At 45.4% G+C, this 15853-nt stretch overlaps 1 protein-coding gene across 50 annotated transcripts in view; it reads right to left on the bottom strand.

Moving 5' to 3' along the window:
- Window positions 1-9784: 9784 nt before the first annotated feature.
- Ktn1 (kinectin 1) overlaps window positions 9785-15853 on the bottom strand; it is an 87954-nt gene continuing 81885 nt past the window's right edge. For 26 of the 50 annotated variants that reach the window (XM_087586037.1, XM_087586034.1, XM_087586050.1 and 23 more), the window contains 4 exons: window positions 14642-14725; window positions 13079-13174; window positions 12181-12296; window positions 9785-10245 (listed from right to left, as the gene is read on the bottom strand). In XM_087586037.1, coding sequence (XP_087442163.1) covers window positions 12192-12296; window positions 13079-13174; window positions 14642-14725 — 285 coding nt within the window. In that variant the 3' untranslated portion in view covers window positions 9785-10245; window positions 12181-12191. The remainder of the gene's footprint in view (window positions 10246-12180; window positions 12297-13078; window positions 13175-14641; window positions 14726-15853) is intronic. The other 24 variants (XM_087586032.1, XM_087586047.1, XM_087586042.1 and 21 more) reach the window with 2 other exon arrangements.

Here is a 15853-nt window from a genome sequence, read left to right as displayed (position 1 = left end):
CCCATGTAACTCGTCTCTCCTGTTCCTCCTTCACCCGAGCTAAGAGAAGGAAAGCACCCAAACCGGCCACCAGTCACCAGTGTGACCCATGGTGCACTGCAAGGGCTCTGATGAACATCCGGCTCTGGCAACCTTATACTCTATGTACAGGAGTGGACACACCTTTGTCCACCAAAGCCTGGCCACTTCGACTTGTCCTTTATTTGAATCATTGGGACCACAGTGCAAGGAATACACACTATGTGCTTCAAGGCCACGTTTCTATAAATACAGCCTTCATCTGCACTTTGAGGAGCATAGAGTTTGCCTGCTTTACCACAGCTGCTACTGTGCATGCAGTACTCTGCAGGGTGCATTATACATTCTACTACACATGCATGTCTGTAGGGAATGCCATTCCTAGACATATGCACATATGACATTCATAGATATGCACATATCACACATTGGCTGATAAGTCCTGAGTCCTGAGGGGTAAGCCAGCAAGCTGGAGACCCAGGAAGAACAAATGTTTCCACTTCAAGAAGGCAGGGAAATGTTCAGTGTCCTCATTTGATGCCAGGCAGGAGGAATCCCTTCCTGCTAGAGGAAGCCATCCATTCAAGCTTTCAACTAAATGCCGAAACCCACTCTCACTGGTGTAGAATGTTAGTGAAAACAGTTGACCAACTTGTCTTCCGTGGACACATCCCGAGCAACGCCCAGAGTAGTATGTAGGCACCAAATATTTCCACCTCAACTGCAGCAGGCTCTCCCCCTCAGCTCAGGACAGCCATGAGGATCTGTTCCTCCTAATGACCAGGAAGGTGCTAGACTGAGTCTAAACTAAGAAAGTCCTTCTGTAAGGCAGCAGCACACGCTGCCCAGATGAACATCTGAGCAGGAAGTGCTTACTACAGCCGTGTGTGTGTGGAATCCTGCTTCTACCTCCCCCTGGCTAGTATATGTTAATATCAATGCTTAGTTGTCTGATCCTTAGACATGAGTGCCATAACCCGTCCACCCCACAAAAGGGAAAGCAAGACTGAGGCAAAACACTTGAGCCTCGGAGGACCTCAGTAAAGGGGAGTTTTGCCACTGCCCCCAGTACCCCTGTAAATGGATTACTCAGGTGTCAGTATTTAAGAGTGGCCTCCCTTCTGCAGTCACCTGCCTGGCCCTGCAGAACCCTTTGCTCTCTTGTGGCTAATGGCCCTCCATCACAACTCTTGCGATCCAGCTGTTGGGCTTCATTAATTGTAGAAATGTAGTCGGCACAAGCCTCTTGAGACTTCTGGGCCCCAGAGCGGTGTGCAATTCTTCATATTAAAAATGAATGAACCTGAGTCTTCTTTTCCTCCCCCAGCCCTCCTGGGGCACATTGAAGACTATAATCAAAGCAGGCTAAGTACAAGCCCTGACTAAAGGCAGGCTGCCTCCAATCCCGTTTCTCTTCAGCATATTAAGACTTCCCATCTCATTTTAAATAAAGCCTTTCCTTCCAGGTATGGAGTGGGTGTTGAATATCCTTAAATGACTCTGGCCCCTTCCGTCCAACTGGACTAGCCTTCTGCGAATGTTCACCCTCTTCTCCACACCCTCCATACCTCCTCCCCTAAGTAGGTGTGTGTGTGACAGGAGGTCTGCTAACACACACTGAACACTTGCTGTGTTCCAGGTAGGCGTGTGATGAGCACTCTCTCCACAGCGTGCTCTCCTGCTGTTCCTCTGCAGAGGGGACAGAGGAACTCACATGGCTGAAGAGCCTGCCCCAGTCATAAACTAGCAGATGCCCAAACCTACCTCGTTTTCAAGATCTGCCAGCTTTCTCCAGCGTCTCTCCTCCTCTATCTGCCTCATCCACTGTTTCTCTCACCAAAGGCTGGTTCCCCATGTTCCCAGTTGCTCCAGCCTTGCTGCTGACCTTGCTGCCTGCTTCTCACTCCCCCACACCACCATACTCACGTGTTAACAAAGCATTATGGAGCTTTCGAGCATGCTCGTCATAGACTTTGGGGGTCATCAAAATGAGGAAGACTGGCCTTGAAAGGTGCTCACAGAATTAGGAAAGTCTGGTGGGTAAACAAAAACCAACACTGGATGGAAAGCTGTGTGGGGTATGAGATGGATTGGGACTTTTTTGTGTGCACGCAGGACTGAATGGAGCTGGAAATCACTGTGGTGGCTTAAACTAAATCAATGGCGTTTTGGTTTTTTTGTTTTTTGTTTTTTTTTTTTTAAAGATTCATTTATTTATCTTATGTATGTGAGTACATTGTTGTTTTCAGACACACCAGCAGAGGACATCAGATCTCATTACAGATGGTTGTGAGCCACCATGTGGTTGCTGGGATTTGAACTCAGGACCTCTGGAAGAGCAGTCAGTGCTCTTAACCGCTGAGCCATCTCTCCAGCCCGGCGTTTTGGTTTTTGAACCTTTTGTTTGCATCCCCTAATGTCTGCACATGAGACATTCCTAAGATGGGATGTTTTCAACAGCTGCAAAGCTTATTCTTCCTATAGACTTTGGCCCTGTCCTTCATGGACCCAGGATGGATGCTGCGTCTCTAGTGGCCCTTCTTTCTTCAAAGCCCTCAGACTGGGACATTCTTCTGTAACTTTTTAAACCGTCTTTGGCCTCAACCCCTGCTTCCTACATTTAAAGCATTCTTGTGATTTCATTGCTTGCCCCCAGAGAATCCAGAATAGTCTGTCAGTCATTTAAATCCTGCCCACAACTCCACCTCCTCCTCGACATTTCACGGGCTTCAGAGATTAGAAGACGTACATTTCTGGGGCCGTTATTCTGTCTGCTATACTGAAAAGCAGGAAACACTCTCCTACCTCTGCGCTGGCAGGGTTAAGTGAAGAAGTTTACCAAGAGGATCCCCACCAACCCCTGGAGTGTCTTCCTGGGAGCACCAGTATATGCACCCCACACAAGTTGATAGCTGTGGCCCCCCAGGATCAAGTAGGTGGAAAACACCAGAGAAGGAGCTCCTGGGGCACATCCCTCCACACATTCAGCTGACACGGCTTAGTGTGCAGCTTTGGAGAAGCTTGACCCAGCTTGACCTTTCAGCAGACAACGGAAGGCATACTCAGAGCTAACATGTATAAGGTGGGTAGGACCGTGCTACCAGACAGACATAGGAACTGATAAGGCTGGGGGAGCTTAGATTCTGGAAATCTCAAGAAATTTGAGAATAGGTGTCGAGCCACTTCCTATCTATCTCTGTACCTGCTCTGGAACACATAGCCACAACACCCAACCGAGAGGAGCACCGGACACCTGGTCACATAGTAACACCTGGAGTGCTTCCCCATGCTCACAAGGCATTTCAGCGCCCTAAGCCTTCAGCCAGTGACCTTCCCTTCCTGGGTATTCCTTCCCCACAAGGAGTCTATAATCCCTAGTTCACCCCCAAATAAAGTGTGTGCATTTACACCCACCACCAACTAAAGCAATATGAACCAGCAAGGATAGCCTCGAAGAACTAAACCCTAAAACTCCCAAAAAAGGCTTTCTCTCCTCAAGCCCCTCCAGTATTCTCCCCTCGCTCCCAATCAGACCCTGCTCTATCCTGGGCTCTGCCTCTCTCTCTCTCCACCTGGCACCCAAACATCCTGAGGGTTCCTGACTCCCTCTTCCAGATGTACAGTGGTTGCACCCAGTCAGTAACCACAGCATTTACCCCAGACACTACTGTTTCCGGTTCTGGTCGGGTGTCTGATGCCCCAAAGGTAAACACAGGCTGTGTGGACTCTCCACTCTGGACTTTGCCCTCCCTCCTCCTAGCAGTGCACTGACAGCGGCTGAGCACCCCCTGCAGAGAGGGCGACCACAGTAAACAAACATGCAACAAAATTAGCAGGGAAGGGCCTGGTGTTCGGGGAGTAAGTAGGGATGAGGCTGCTGAGCTCACTGGTCTAAATTTTCAAAACAATTCTGGAGTAGTTACTACAGAGCTGGGGGCGCTAAGGGTGCAGCTGAACAAGCTGCCACACGCAGATGTATCATCTGGTGTTCTAACACTCCAAGCCATATCCAAAAAAGCCTGATGACTCAAAACACTCTGGAGAATGGGTTCCAGGGAGCACAGAGGCCACACTTGTGAATAACACCTAATTCACCAAGGACGTCAAGACACTTTCCCCTGGCATTTAAGAGTCTAAAGCAGGGGTTGGGGATTTAGCTCAGTGGTAGAGTGCTTGCCTAGCAAACGCAAGGCCCTGGGTTCAGTACCCAGCTCCAAAAGAAAAGAAAAGAAAAAAGAAAAGAAAAGAAAAGAAAAGAAGAGAAAAGAAAAGAAGAGAAAAGAAAAGAGAAAAGGAAAGAGTCTAAAGCAGTGGTTCTCAACCTTCCTGACGCTGGACCCTTTGATACAGTTTCTCATGTTGTGGTGACCCCCAACCATAAAATTAATTTCATTGCTACTTCACAAGCATATTTTTGCTACTGTTACGAATCATAATGCAAATATCTGATATGCAGGGTGTCTGACGTGCAAACCGTATGGACAGGTTGCTTGAGGGGTTGCGACCCACAGGTTGAGAACCACGAGTCTAAGACATCAAGTTTCACTTGATCTCATTCCCCCTAGACCCTATTCCGTGCGCACTCACTCAGGCCAACCGCTACCATGCAACACAGGAAAGGAAAGGCATTCATCTTATTCTGGTGCGCAACTGTTTGAACTTCAAACCCCGATGCTCTCACCTTACAGCCAGCTTAGGTTTCACTGAATGCTTTTTGGCCTTTAGTCCTTGGGCCAACTCCACAGAGATGGAAATGGCTAAACACAGTCCCCGGCAGCTGAGTTAGCCAAGTGTGTTAGCTGCATACCAAGCATCTGGCCACTGGTCGGGCTCAGAGGAAAAATACTGAAAACCTGGCAGTCAGTTCTACAGTGGAGCTGGTTTCCACCGTGGGGTGGGTGTTGGAATCTGAAGTAGAGAACGATCCTCGGGAAGAGGGACAGAAATAACTGGTCATCAGTGGCATGGACTTTGGAGGCAAGAAAACATGGGGAAAGCCTAGTGGTCCAGGTCACTACTTGCCTTAAGCGACAGACACCATCTGTCCCGACAGTGCCCCAAAGGACATGGGGCTCCATAAAAAATGGAGCTTCATCTGAGCCACCCTCGCCAAGCAAAGCGAACAGGCCTTCAATCTGCATCTCCCCAAAAGCCTTAACTCCCCTTTCGTGGTCTAACAGAGCCTGAAGCGTTCTGAAACTGGAGTTAGTGAACAAATGCTGACTGGTTTTGGGTGGGTGCACAGTAAGACAAAATGAACTTTAGCCCATGTATCATATTATACCTATGTGTAACTGGGCATGTATACGATTAAAGGCAGATGCATTGTGGGAGACGCAGACAGTGACTTAGGGAACCCAGGCCTGTCAACAAAATCAGAACACTACCAACATTCTTCCCCTACCAATCTATTCTGAGCCTACGAACAGCAGCAGTGGGCTCATGCACGTCACTGCTCTCAGAGCAAGCGCACCCAGCCTAGGTCTCGCCTGCTCCTGTGCTGCTTCCCTGTGCTGCAATGTCCAATACGACATTTAGAATCTGGAAATGGGTCCAGACAGACTAACTTCCCTCCCGACTCAGAATCCTGCTCACCTGACCCTGTCCCCTCCCCATCATCCCCAGCAAGATGAAGGCCCTTGAGTTTATAAAGGCACCACAAGGGCACTAGAGCATACCTGATATGCACTGCCCTTGAGAGCACACTCTGAGCATTCATTCCATTAGACCCTAGTGCTGAGGTGCACACACACAATCATACCTAAGTCTTGTGTATAAATGTTCTAGCTTCCTCTGTGACAACCCAGTCTGGAAGGGGAGAAGCTCAACTGAGGAGACAAGTTCATCAGACTGTCTCAGCTATGAACATGTCCACCGTGGCTGGTGCCTCCTCTGGGCAGGTGGCCCTAGCATAGAGTAAAAGCCTGACCAAGTCTGTAAGGAGTGCTCATCCGCGGTTCCTGCCTCTGCTCCTGTTTGAGTCCACACCCTGAACTCCCTCAGTGATAGGCTGTGATGAGGATATGTAGGTAGACACGAGCACACGCGCACACACGCGCGCGTGCGCGCACACACACACACACACACACACACACACACACACACACACACACAAAACCCTGGAGTGGATAAGCCAATTATAATATACAGTATACACAGAAATATAAAGAACTGGCCTTATTGTTGTTTATTACTGGGCCAAAGGAGCCAGACAAAAGTAGCTGCTCTATCATTCCAATTTATATAAAACTGAGAAAGTTCAAAGTAACCTCAAGTAACACATAGTGTATCAAGAGCTGCCTGGGAACAAGGAAGGAAAGAGACACAGAAATCTTCCGTGGTTTATGGTTTTGCTCTTTATCTCAGCTATAGTGGTTTCATAGGCACTCAGCAAAATGTATCCAACTGTATACACGTAATACAGACGACTGTTTAACAACAAACCGTAAGGTCTCTGGATGCACTCCCACTAAACTGATGAAAGCAATCCACACACAGTATGTGACGGAACAAACCCAGGGCCCGCCTGTTCCTGTCTGTGGAACGTAGAATCACCAGTGCACAGACCATCTGATGGTACCTCATGGAGCTGAGCACGCACTCTACAAACAGCAAGCTCCATTCCTAGGCGTAGAGCCACTGCCAAATAAAGCAAATGGCAAAGTAACTTACACACAGCCTGGAAGCGTACCCAACACACGGTTACGAGGATGCGCAATTATCTGGTAATGTGACAACACAGAAGTGGCATTCAATTTCACACTCAGGTAGTAGCGGTGGCTGGATCTGAAAAGGGAGCTGGGGTCAGGGGAGTTCACTTTAGCCAGGCAAACATGGTAATAACTCTAATGAGGAGAAAAAGCAGTGTTGCCTCTCATTTTCTACAGGCTTGAAATATTGTTTTAATAGACTCAAAGACGACAGATTTCTACGCGTCAAAATTTGTAACAAAGTAATCCACAGGAAAACTTAGTCTAAAATGAATTTATTAAAAACAAATTTTATACAAATGTTATCAAAGAACAAATGAAAATTATAAAAATATAAAACAAGATGCATATTTTTGAAAGTGTGGATGGTTGTCATTAAAACTCCTGGAAAGAAACAGTGTGCAAAAACGGGAACTCTCTAATTTTGGTCTCAGAATTCCTTTAGATCAATATTCAATGTACTAAAATTAAAACCGAGAAAATTTTTGTTAAAACTTTTTTCATACAATATACATGATTGTTTTCCCTCCCCCAGCTCCACCCATCTCAGCACCCACTTAACTCCATGCCCTGTAAAATTAACCAACTAAGTAAACCAAGATCCATCCAAACAACGAACAACTAAACCAAGATACATTCAAACAAAGCTCAAAGCAAAGTAAGACAAATTCCATAAAACTACCACAGGGTTCACGAAGCCTGCCCCAAAGGGTGCTTTAGATATCCAGGGAGACACCGCTGGAGAAAGCGTTGTCCTTTCCCAGCAGGTATCAAGTGCAGGTAGCTTCTTGGTTAGGAGTAAGAGCGGGTGTCCACTTCCCCCTGGCAGCACTGCGACCCCATCTGCCTTGAACTTGTGATGCTGCCAGTCCCTGTGAGTTCCCTGTGCGCCGGCCCTGTTGTGTCTGTTACGTTTCCTTGGAGCAGCACAAACGTCCACACAGTAAAAACAGCAGACGGTATCTTATGAAAGGAGTTTCGACCCTCAAGATCCCTAGAAATCAAGGGTCAGGAGGATGCCAAGTGGTCTGTCTACATGTCATACATGTCTAAACACCAGAGGTAGACGGTCCCTTAGAAATATCAAGAGAAAACGAGAAAGACAAAGTGGTAACCGTTACAAATACCTACCTCTCCTTTTAGAAGTCACTTTTTCTAGACAACCTTCTGTTTTTCCCTAGCTACAGCTACATACACAGAATCACGGAAACATACATGTAGATGTGTATATGCTCATGTCAGTCCCGAGCCAGATGGTTCAGACTCAGCAGAATACTGGCTCTCCTGAGTACCCAAGACTAGGAGACATTCTCTGTGCCTCAGTGTCTATATCTACAATGAAACGGATGATAGAAGCATATTCTTTTCCGACCCCGATATACTCTAGTGAAAAATAAACTACCCAAGTGCAGTCAATGCTTTTAATGTATTGAGCATATGATAAAGTGTACACACGAGAGTGCTATCTAATAGAACTCTACCAATGAATGTGAAATGGTCTAGTTTTCTAGGGAAACAGAGTCTACCACCAATCTGTTAACAGCCTTCTTTGCCAACACGGTATCGTTTGCTTTGTGGAGCTTCCCTCAATGCCCGCAGTTGCAGTTCAGTAGCAGACAGCACCCGACTGGGCCCTGGGGGTACAATCAGGACTGTCTGCTCCTTTCATCCCCCACGGCCATCGCTGGGGACCCAGATAACGGAGTGTCTGTGTGACTGTACTACTACTGGCAGCCTTCTCCTGGTGGCCTCTGCTCCTCCCATATACCTTCTTCCAGTAGTGAACCTGGGCAAATCCATCACAGAGGGACTTATGTTGCATTGTGGTTTCAGTCCATTGTTGGCTGTCTTCACTGCTGGGGCCTGACAGAGTATCATGGTAATGTGAATGTGTGGCAGTGGTTAGCGCTTTATAATACAATCATCTATCGGTAGTGTCACCCATTGGGGACCAGGTCTTCAACACAGACCTAGGGAGGTGGGGAGTTGTGTTTTATATGCATAACATGCCATCCAGGAGAGGCCTCACAGTACTGGCCCTGGCTTCAATTCTGTGGGCAGCACAGCCAGCCCTCACTTGTGGACCACTCAAAGACAGCTGACACCTTGTCTTTTACAGTGTCACTAACTTCTGGGAAACTGATGACATTTGAAACAAAAGCACCCACTTGTGTTCTGTGATTGATATTTTGTAGCCCAGGCTACCTTCTAACTCATGGTCCTCTTGCCTCTACTTACCAACGGCACAGCTGACAGGTGTATCCCCTAGGCTGCTTCGAAATCAAACAGGTCTCAACTGAAGGGACACAGAGTGAAAGCTTCTGTGATAGAAACATGACTGCTTTGTCCGAGAAATAGCAATAGGGGCTGGCAAGATACCACAATAGTTAAAAGAACTGACTGGTTTTCTTGGAGACCTGGGTCCCAGCATCCACATGGCAGCTCACAAGTCTGTCAACTCCTCTTCTAGGAGATTCAACACCATCTCTGCTTCTCTGGGCACTATAAGCTTGTGGTGCACACATATATATGCAAGCAAATCACTCATGCACGTAAAAATAAAATTTAAATTACAAAATACTACAAGGTACTTTAATATTCACTGGCACAAGGTACTTGTCATCTAAAGAGAAGTGTTCTCAACACCACACACGCGCACGCACCCACACTAGCGCGCGCGCACACACACACACACACACACACACACACACACACACACACACATACACACACACACACACCCCTGCCAACACAGAAGAGACTGTATGTAACCTGTGCTGACACGGGCTCTGAAGAGGGAAACGTAACAGTTGTTATTTGAAACAACAGTAGCAATAGCAGAAATAAAGCAGAGTTCTCCGTGGTGAACGGAACTCAATGTCTGCACCTTGCTGTCACATACGCTGTGGTACCTGGCACAGTCATGACCAGTCAGAAAGCAACAGAGGCAATAAGACTTGTCTTGTTTGGTGACTACAATTAGAAACTGCATTTTAAATGACAGCAGTCTGAAGCACTAGTGAAACCTGTCAAAACTCAATGACAATTAGAGTGAGTCATGTTGAATAAGTGTCCCTTTATTTGCTGATTATAATAGCAACAAAAGTGTTTCCTTGAGTTGATGTCAGAGGCAGTTTCTCCCAAATGTTAAGTAAAGCAGTGTACAACATCAGTATTAAAATGTTAAATTTCACATTGTCTATACCACTTTGATCTTCTGAACAATTTAATTGAGCAAAATAAGATAAAAGATCACATTTATTTTATCTTTAGGAATGTAAAGGTCTAATTATTCAAACAGTTTTATTATAAAACTAAACTCTGAAGGTGTCTACAGAGTTGGCTTTTTAAAGTGTTTTCTCTTTAAGTCAGTAGTCTAACAAGGATTAGAAAAGACAAAACTGTTCAGTGTCTGACAAAGTAGAAAGGGTAAAACATAAATAAGGCTTTAATTTGGCAAAATATAATACAACGCCTTCTGTTAACTGCTAACGAATAATTTCCCGATTACTTCACTCTGTAAGAGATAAGAAAGCATCTGTTCAGAACGCAGTAAGGAAGCAACCCATGTGCTGCATCCCAACACCACCCCACACCCAGCCTGGCACCCAGAGCCATAATGATGGCAGTCAAATCCCAAGACTCTGGATTCAGAAGCCTTTAGGTAACGACTTTGAAACGACAACCCTGAGAAGCCATTTTTATTAGGTCTTGCTCAGTATAATGCAAAACCAAGGGGCAAAGTGAACAGGCTGAAACTTACAAACCCCATCTCTAATAAGAACATACACGGTCTAGGGCAGGAGGCAGTCGGCACTCAGTGTCATTGCGGTATAAAGCTCTCTGGTAAGTAAGCCCTTCTCACAGCACCAAGTTGGCAGACTTGGCATATTCTGTCCAAACCCTCTATGACTGTGCTACTGAATGCAAAGGAGAGCTTCAGTAAACCATTCATGATGTTTGCAAACGGCTTTAGCCAGACGTTATGCTACAGTAGACAGAGAAACTACACAAGGGAAGAAATAAACACGATGAGAAAATAAGTGAAATAAAAACTGACAACATGAAGGAAAACCAGATTAAGGAAGGATCTGGAGTAGGAAGAGTCAGGCTGAAGCCATGGGAAGAGGAGAAGAATTTCCCTACGAAAGAGAAATCAACGTCATCTGCCAATCTGGGGAAGAAAAGTGCCAGAAACATGACTGCCAAAAAATGGGAAACTGAGTTTACAAAGGTACAGGCTGCGCGTAGAGCTTCTGGCCTAACAGGAAAGGAGGAAAGGAGCTTGCTGCACTTGGCCTGCTGAGAGGAAGTCAGCACTGTTGAGGGCGTGGGTGTAAGTAGGCTAAAGGATGGCTGCCCTGAAGAGAAAGCATTCTCAGTACATAGCTGCCACATCACAAGGGAAGTCTCTCAACCTCTCCACATACATGCCTGACCTACCCCTGCAGCTTCTGTGTGGCTGTCAGTCAGAAGAACTTTGGTACAGCTTCCAAATGGCAGCCCCTTTGTGTCTACAGGGTATCACAATAATTTTGGAGCAAGGAGTCTCAGAAGAAAAATATCTGAAACATTCTTTGCACACTCAAATGTTCTCCCCTTGGCGGTATGATTCAGTCCCACAAAGCATTTTTAACTGCTGCTCAACTTGGGCTTTCCTGCAGTCGTGTAAGCAAAAGAGCTCATAACATGAGTTAGCAATGGACTTATTATTTCTCCTAAACCAAAGCCCTCACTTTGACCATGAAGAAGTAAATTTCTTAGATTATCTACAAAGGAAACTCAAAATAACTTAGGTGTGGTGGCGCCGCCGTGATTCAAGCACAGAGGCCAGGCCTCAACATGCCTGAGCATGTCACCTCCAAACAAAAGAAAAAGACTCAGCAAGCCAGCTCTAATCAGCAGAAATTACGGAAATCTGCTCCTGTCTGTAGGTATACAATAAATACTGCATGTTCTTTCCATGTTACAAAGTTAGGATGGCTTCATTTTCAGTCCAACTTTGATAAAGCAGAACCAAAAGCAACCACAGTCATGGCGAGAAGGGAATGTCATGGACACTCACCCTGACGCAGCATAAGAGCCAACCAACAGGCAGCTGCGGGCATCACCACCACAGACCAACCCTGCCACAACCACGCTGCCTCTCCTGTAGTCACAGACCAACCCTGCCACAACCATGCTGCCTCTCCTGTAGTCACAGACCAACCCTGTCACAAACACGCTGCCTCTCCTGTCGTCACCACACTGTGGTTCTTTTCCTCTAAACCAAACGACTTCACATGTGTGCACGAAAGAACAAAATGAGAAAGGTCAAAGCTGCCACCTAGAAACTGTGAGAGGGAACCTTCTCCTGAGTGACAGGCAGATCACGGCACAGTGAGTCGGTCAGGTATCTGCGCTCCTCCCCGCTGTGTTATTTACAAGGAAGCAGCGTGCTTGGTGTCCGTACCCCACACTGGATCACTTCTCCTTTGTGAGCTGCTGATTTACTTCCTGAAGCAACTGCTGTAAGTGTGCCACAGTCTGAGTGAGACTCACAGACATCGTCTCTTTCTCAGGAGACCCCTGAAAAGAAGGTGGAGGGGATAACAACTTCAAACACAAAGAGCATGTGCAACCAAAAAGGGGAATGACCTAAACATTTATAAAACAAAATTAGCAACAGTAAAAATCACAGACAAAGATGTTTGCTGATTAGTAGCACAAACTAGCTGGCACCAAAGAAAACTATATAGCATAAAATGCTGGCCACAAAGGAACACTCTAGTCTGTGAGCAATGTAAATAATGTGCTTTTTCTGTCAGAAAATAAAACAATTATGTTTAAAAAAAAAAGAAACAAAGCAAACAACTTGTCCAGCACAGGAAAGCCTGCCTCACAGAGTGCTTACTGGGTGCCTGAGCATCCCTCTACTCAAGGATAACCCAACAGGACAGGCGACACTGCCAGTACCCTTTACTAAAGCAGAGTGACAGCCATACATGAAGTTAGTAAGCAGCAGGGCAGAGTCAAGCATCCAAACTCTAATTCCAAAGCACTAACGCACTCACCTCTCCATAAAAACACTACAGTTAATATAGGATCTCACAGAGGACAGTGGGTCTACCAATGACAAGAACGCAGGGTGCTCTGGTGAGAAGGTGACTTTTGGTTAAGAAGGCTATGTATGGAACTGGGTTAGCTCAATGAGACAGCTTGTGTGATATGCACAAGGCCCTGGATTCTATCCCCAAGTGTGCTCCCTTCCCCCAAACATGGAAGCAGTTTGGAGCCAAAGAACATGCATGTTCTTCAAAAAGTTTATAAGGCAACTAGCCTAGAAATTTGAGGCTAAATGAAATACCCACCATTTCTGGGGAAATATCATTATTCTCAATAACAACCGTGTCTCCAGCAGCTTTTAGTGAAATTTTGGAGTGGATGAAGTTCAGTGACTGTTGAGCCTGTAACAAAAGCATAAGGAGACGATACATCAAGCACACCAAGGAAACAGCTTAATATGTATTCTGTACAGAAGCACAGCTCCTCTCAGCGTACGATATAAAACTTTTGTCACTGAGATGGAAACAACCACATCTCCCACCAACTTATAACAACAGGTATGCACATTTTCAGCAGTTCAAACATGGGAACTGAAAAAGGAAATTAAAACTAGAAATAACCACACTGATAAATTTAAGTTTTAGCCTGGACTAAAAGTCTCCAAATTCAACCCACAATCTGTTTTTTTAACAGCTCACATCTAAAAATGGGTTTTATGGTTTTTTGCTTTTGTTTATTTTATTTTAATTTTATGTGGATTGGTATTTTGCCTTCATATATGTCTGTGTGAGGATGTTGAATCCCCTGGAACTGGAGTTACAGACAGTTGTGAGCTGCCATGTGGGTGCTAGGAATTGAACCCAGGTCCTCTAGAAGAGCATTCACTGTTCTTAGCCGCTGAGCTCTCCTCCAAAGTTCCATGTGTATAACTAATTAATTTTAATATTTTTGAGACAGCCTGGTAACTCAGACTGGACTTAAACTCATGATGTAGATAGACAAGGCTCCTGCTGCCCAAGTACTTGGATTACACTAGCCAGCACCAATACTTGGCCTCTCATGGTTTTTATTTTTTTATTTTATGTTTTTGAATGAAGCATGTGAGCCTATCACATGTGGATCACTAATCCTAAACTACTCTGGGTTTGCTGACTCCTGATCTGGAACCTTTTTTGAACATATTTAGAGAAAATTAGCAGAAAGCATTTTATGAATGGGTCCCAACATTATGTCTTGTTTTGAAAGGTTTAGTTATTTAGTTTTTATATATGACGAATATATAACTGTAGCTGTCTTCAGACACACCAGAAGAGGGCATCGGATCCCATTACAGATGGTTGTGAGCCACCATGTGGTTGCTGGGATTTGAACTCAGGACCTCTGGAAGAACAGTCAGTGCTCTTAACCGCTGAGCCATCTCTCCAGCCCCAAACTTCTGCATGTTTTACAAAGTGTTTTTTTAACTCAGTAAAACACATTTGTGCACATTTCCAATTCCAATTTTTAGCACCCACATGTAGGTCACAATCATCAACAACTCCAATTACAGGAGACTCTAGAAGTACTCAGTACCCATATGGTACTCAGACATACATGCCGACAAACACACAACACACACACATACACATACACCAAATAATTTCAAAGAATTTCCAGAAGGGAAATAAAAAGTAAAAACTTTAACTCCAAATGAGGAAACAAGTCAATGGGCTTTGTTGCCGCCACTGCTGCTGTTTACCAAGAAAGTGATGATGCAGCCGGCAGCCTACACATCTAAGGACCCAAAGGACAGGGGCAGCTTCGCAGTGTCTACCTAAGACATGTGCAGGACATGGGTGGACAGTCTCCAGGCCAAGCAGTGATCTCACCTTGTGCAAATCATCAGCTACCTTCTTTCTCTCTGTTTGTTCATTTTGAAGTTTTGAATGGGTTTCGTTTAACTGTGTCTTGAGCTGTAGAAATAAAGGAACAGAAGGATTATTTGGTTATGAAGAAAGACTATGAAAGAATGTACTCTTAAGAGCCATGATGCACAGAGGACAGCTAACAGCTGGTCAGAGGGACAGAAAAGCTGGCAGCAGAGGTCCAGCCTGCAGAGCCAAGCCTGAGAGACGCAAGAGAATGAACTTAGTGTAGAAAACTTTTAGCCCCAAACCAAAGTCAGACACCAAGAGCCTTTAATAGTTACTGAAACTATTCCAAATTAAAAGGAAAGTAGAAAGATCTCTAACCATCTCCAAAACACTCCCTTAACCTAGAGTTCTTTCACACGTCAGCTGCGGGACACGGGTGGCTGAAGCTTAGCCTTGGTGTTCTTGGAGAGGACTCTGGTTTGATACTCAGCACCCATATACAGCAGCCTTTAACTCGGGCCCCACGGGATTCAGTGACTTCTTCTGGCTTCGGTAGGTACCAAGACATGAACATGGTGCAAAGACACACACACAGACAAATCACCCATACACATAAGATAATAAGTCTAAATTTTTAAAAAGTTACCGCTTTAAGTCAGTGAACAGTTTAAAAATCCAACAAAGAGGGGCTGGGGATCTAGCTCAGTGGTAGAGCGCTTGCCTAGCAAGTGCAAGGCCCTGGGTTCGGTCCCCAGCTCCGAAAAAAGAAAAAAAAAAAAAAAATCCAACAAAGTAACTTTGAAAACAGCAATGTAAGGTCACTCTAGCCTAGACTGCACCAGTAGGAAATGTCAAGGGATTACACTGGCTGCTCTTCCAAAGGCTCAATTCCCAGCACCTACACAGCTCACGGCCATTCATTTATAACTCCAATCTCAGAGGATCCAATGTTCTCTTCTGGCTTTGGTGAGCACTAGATACATACATGCATACAAACATAGACATATGTTTTTAAAATATTAAGATAGAATTCTCAACAGCCAAATTGTCAAAAAACAGGCTGTATATGACCCCGGTATCCATGCACAATACCTCTTACAAGTGTTCCAATTAAATAGAAAGAAAATTATTGACACTGTCTAAAAAGTAATGCCAGGTGTGGTAGCACACACCTTTGATCCCAGCATTTGGGAAGCGGAGGCAGGCAGATCTCGAGTTCAAGGCCAG

The sequence above is a fragment of the Rattus norvegicus genome, chromosome 15 (genome assembly GCF_021556685.1).
Source record: "Rattus norvegicus strain SHRSP/BbbUtx chromosome 15, alternate assembly SHRSP_T2T, whole genome shotgun sequence".
Lineage (NCBI taxonomy): Eukaryota > Metazoa > Chordata > Mammalia > Rodentia > Muridae > Rattus > Rattus norvegicus.
The sequence above is the reverse complement of the archived record's forward strand: the minus strand, read 5'-3'. Positions and strand labels throughout refer to the sequence as shown.